The 2,116-nt window shown below is 48.8% G+C and overlaps 1 protein-coding gene across 1 annotated transcript in view; it reads right to left on the bottom strand.

Moving 5' to 3' along the window:
- LOC101662508 (UDP-glucuronosyltransferase 3A2) overlaps positions 1-304 on the bottom strand; it is a 24,493-nt gene extending 24,189 nt beyond the window's left edge. The window contains exon 1 of the mRNA XM_004698358.2: positions 91-304. Coding sequence (XP_004698415.1) covers positions 91-181 — 91 coding nt within the window. The 5' untranslated portion in view covers positions 182-304. The remainder of the gene's footprint in view (positions 1-90) is intronic.
- Positions 305-2,116: the final 1,812 nt, after the last annotated feature.

Here is a 2,116-nt window from a genome sequence, read left to right as displayed (position 1 = left end):
GGCCACCTGCCCAGCAGGGAGCTGGGTCCCTGCATCCTTGCGCAGGCTTGTGGGGCTCCGGGCTCAGGGTCCCCGGGACTCAGCACTCACCCAGTAAAGACAAGGTCAGGATTTGGGCGGCCTCCGAGAGCAGGGGCCCGGTCACCAGGAGGCAGAGAAGCCCAGCGCGCGACACAGCCATGCTCCCGCCCGCCGAGCGCTGCACCCCGATCTTGGGCGCCCTCCGGGCTGCCAAGCGGAGCTGGGGAGCCACCGCAGGAACCGCTGACTGCCAGCTCAGACAGGGTGGAATGGGGGTCCGGCCCTCTCACCCTTCTGTCGCTTCTGTCCAGCTTCCCGCTGGGCTGGCTGGCTCAGGTGGCCTCCCCCTCCCCCCGCAGGTCGAGTTTAGGGCGCCGTCCTTCGCCCCAGGGTGACCCGGGAAAGTACGCCCCGCCCCACCTAGAAACTTCCAAGGCATCATCAGCTCAATCACAGCTCGGCTTTGAAGTGACTGGCACTCGGGCTGGACTCTTTACCGCACTTCTAGTAAGCCGCCCCACTTCTAAGTGCCCGCTCCCCTCATTTCTGCGGTCCCCACCCTCCTTTTCACTGCAGAGACTCTGGAGGAGACTGGCAGCTCTTCAAAAGAAACCCTATTCAGGGCATGGTGCTAGGGTCCCAGCGTGGTGAGCTGGTGAGCGCTTCTGGAAGTCTGTGTCCTTTCTGACTCGGAGGCCTGAACTAAGACTGCGATTCCGAACAAGTGTCAGAAAATAAGACTGAGGAGTTTCACTGTGTCCCCAACTCCATGCTGAAGGCAGCTTCCATCGCTCCCCTTGTAAGATCAGCCCTGGGCGGGCGACCCGTCTCCTCTGCCTTCTCCCTCCCCACACAGGCTGCCATTAGTGCAGGTGCAACTCTAAACAGGGCAGCCCTCCTCTGTGGATGCTCTCTTCAACCAAGCAAGCGGGCCCTGGTGTGCTGGTTTGTACGATTATTGTCTTCTGTCTGCAGGTCTTGTTTTTGCATCTGAAATTAAAGGATTGCATTCTTCTCTGTTTTTTAGTCGTTTTATTAGGGGCTCATACAACTCGTCACAATCCATACATACATCAATTGTGTAAAGCACATTTGTACATTCATTGCCCTCATTCGAGAGGAATGACTAAGAGGTGAATGATGGGCAAACATGATCATGTGGAAGGAGGAAAGAAAAAGAGGAAAGAACAAGAAAGTAAAAATTATATATCGGTATAAATATAGATGTGTATATATGTAAATATATACGATATAAAGATAGGTGTGTATATATGTGTATATATGTGGATATTTTGAGGGGTGTATATATATATGTACAACTAGGAAGCAGGTGTACTTTGGACCTCAACTTAAATCTTACCTCAGTTCAAGAATGGTTTGTACTAATAATGTGGCAATGTTTGATACTCACCCTTCCAACAGGATCTCTGAAGACAAAATGGGTGCATAAGCAAATGTGGTGAAGAAAGCTCAGGGTGCCGGGCTTTTAAAATATATTGCATCTAGGGTCTTAAAGGCTTGAAGTTAAACAAGCTGCCTTCTAGCAGCGAAGCAACAAAGCCCACATGGAAGAAGCACACCAGCCTGTGTGATCATGAGTTGTAGATGGAAATAGGTATCATAAGTTCAGACATAAGCAATCAAATCGATATTAAGGAGCACAAAGTGGAGACCACAACCCAACTGTAAGACGATTGGATAGACCTCCACTAAAAGCACACACGGAAGGGATGATATGCCCAGGGAGCAGTGTGGCACTGATGAAACACTTAACTAACCTCTTGTTCTTTTATATTTCTTCCCCTTACCATTTTTTTCTTAGTTTTACCTAATTAACCTTGTTAGACCTGCATATATTCATTTGTATAATGAAGACCGTTCTATGCATGACATCTAAGATAGATAAAGCCTTCAGAAATAGTAATGGGAGTAATGATTTCCTGGGGGTATGGGAAGAAGGGTTGGGGGAAAGAGGGAGCTGATAGCAATGATTACTATATAAGTCCACTCAAGAGAAAAGGATAACAGAATTGTAGGTGAACGGATAAATTGGCTGGTGTAAGATACAGGAGGAAAAAAGTATGTATATATATAT

This window comes from Echinops telfairi, unplaced genomic scaffold (genome assembly GCF_000313985.2).
Source record: "Echinops telfairi isolate 266 unplaced genomic scaffold, ASM31398v2 ScPeMD7_7469;HRSCAF=8507_1, whole genome shotgun sequence".
Taxonomy (NCBI): Eukaryota; Metazoa; Chordata; class Mammalia; order Afrosoricida; family Tenrecidae; genus Echinops; species Echinops telfairi.
The sequence above is the reverse complement of the archived record's forward strand: the minus strand, read 5'-3'. Positions and strand labels throughout refer to the sequence as shown.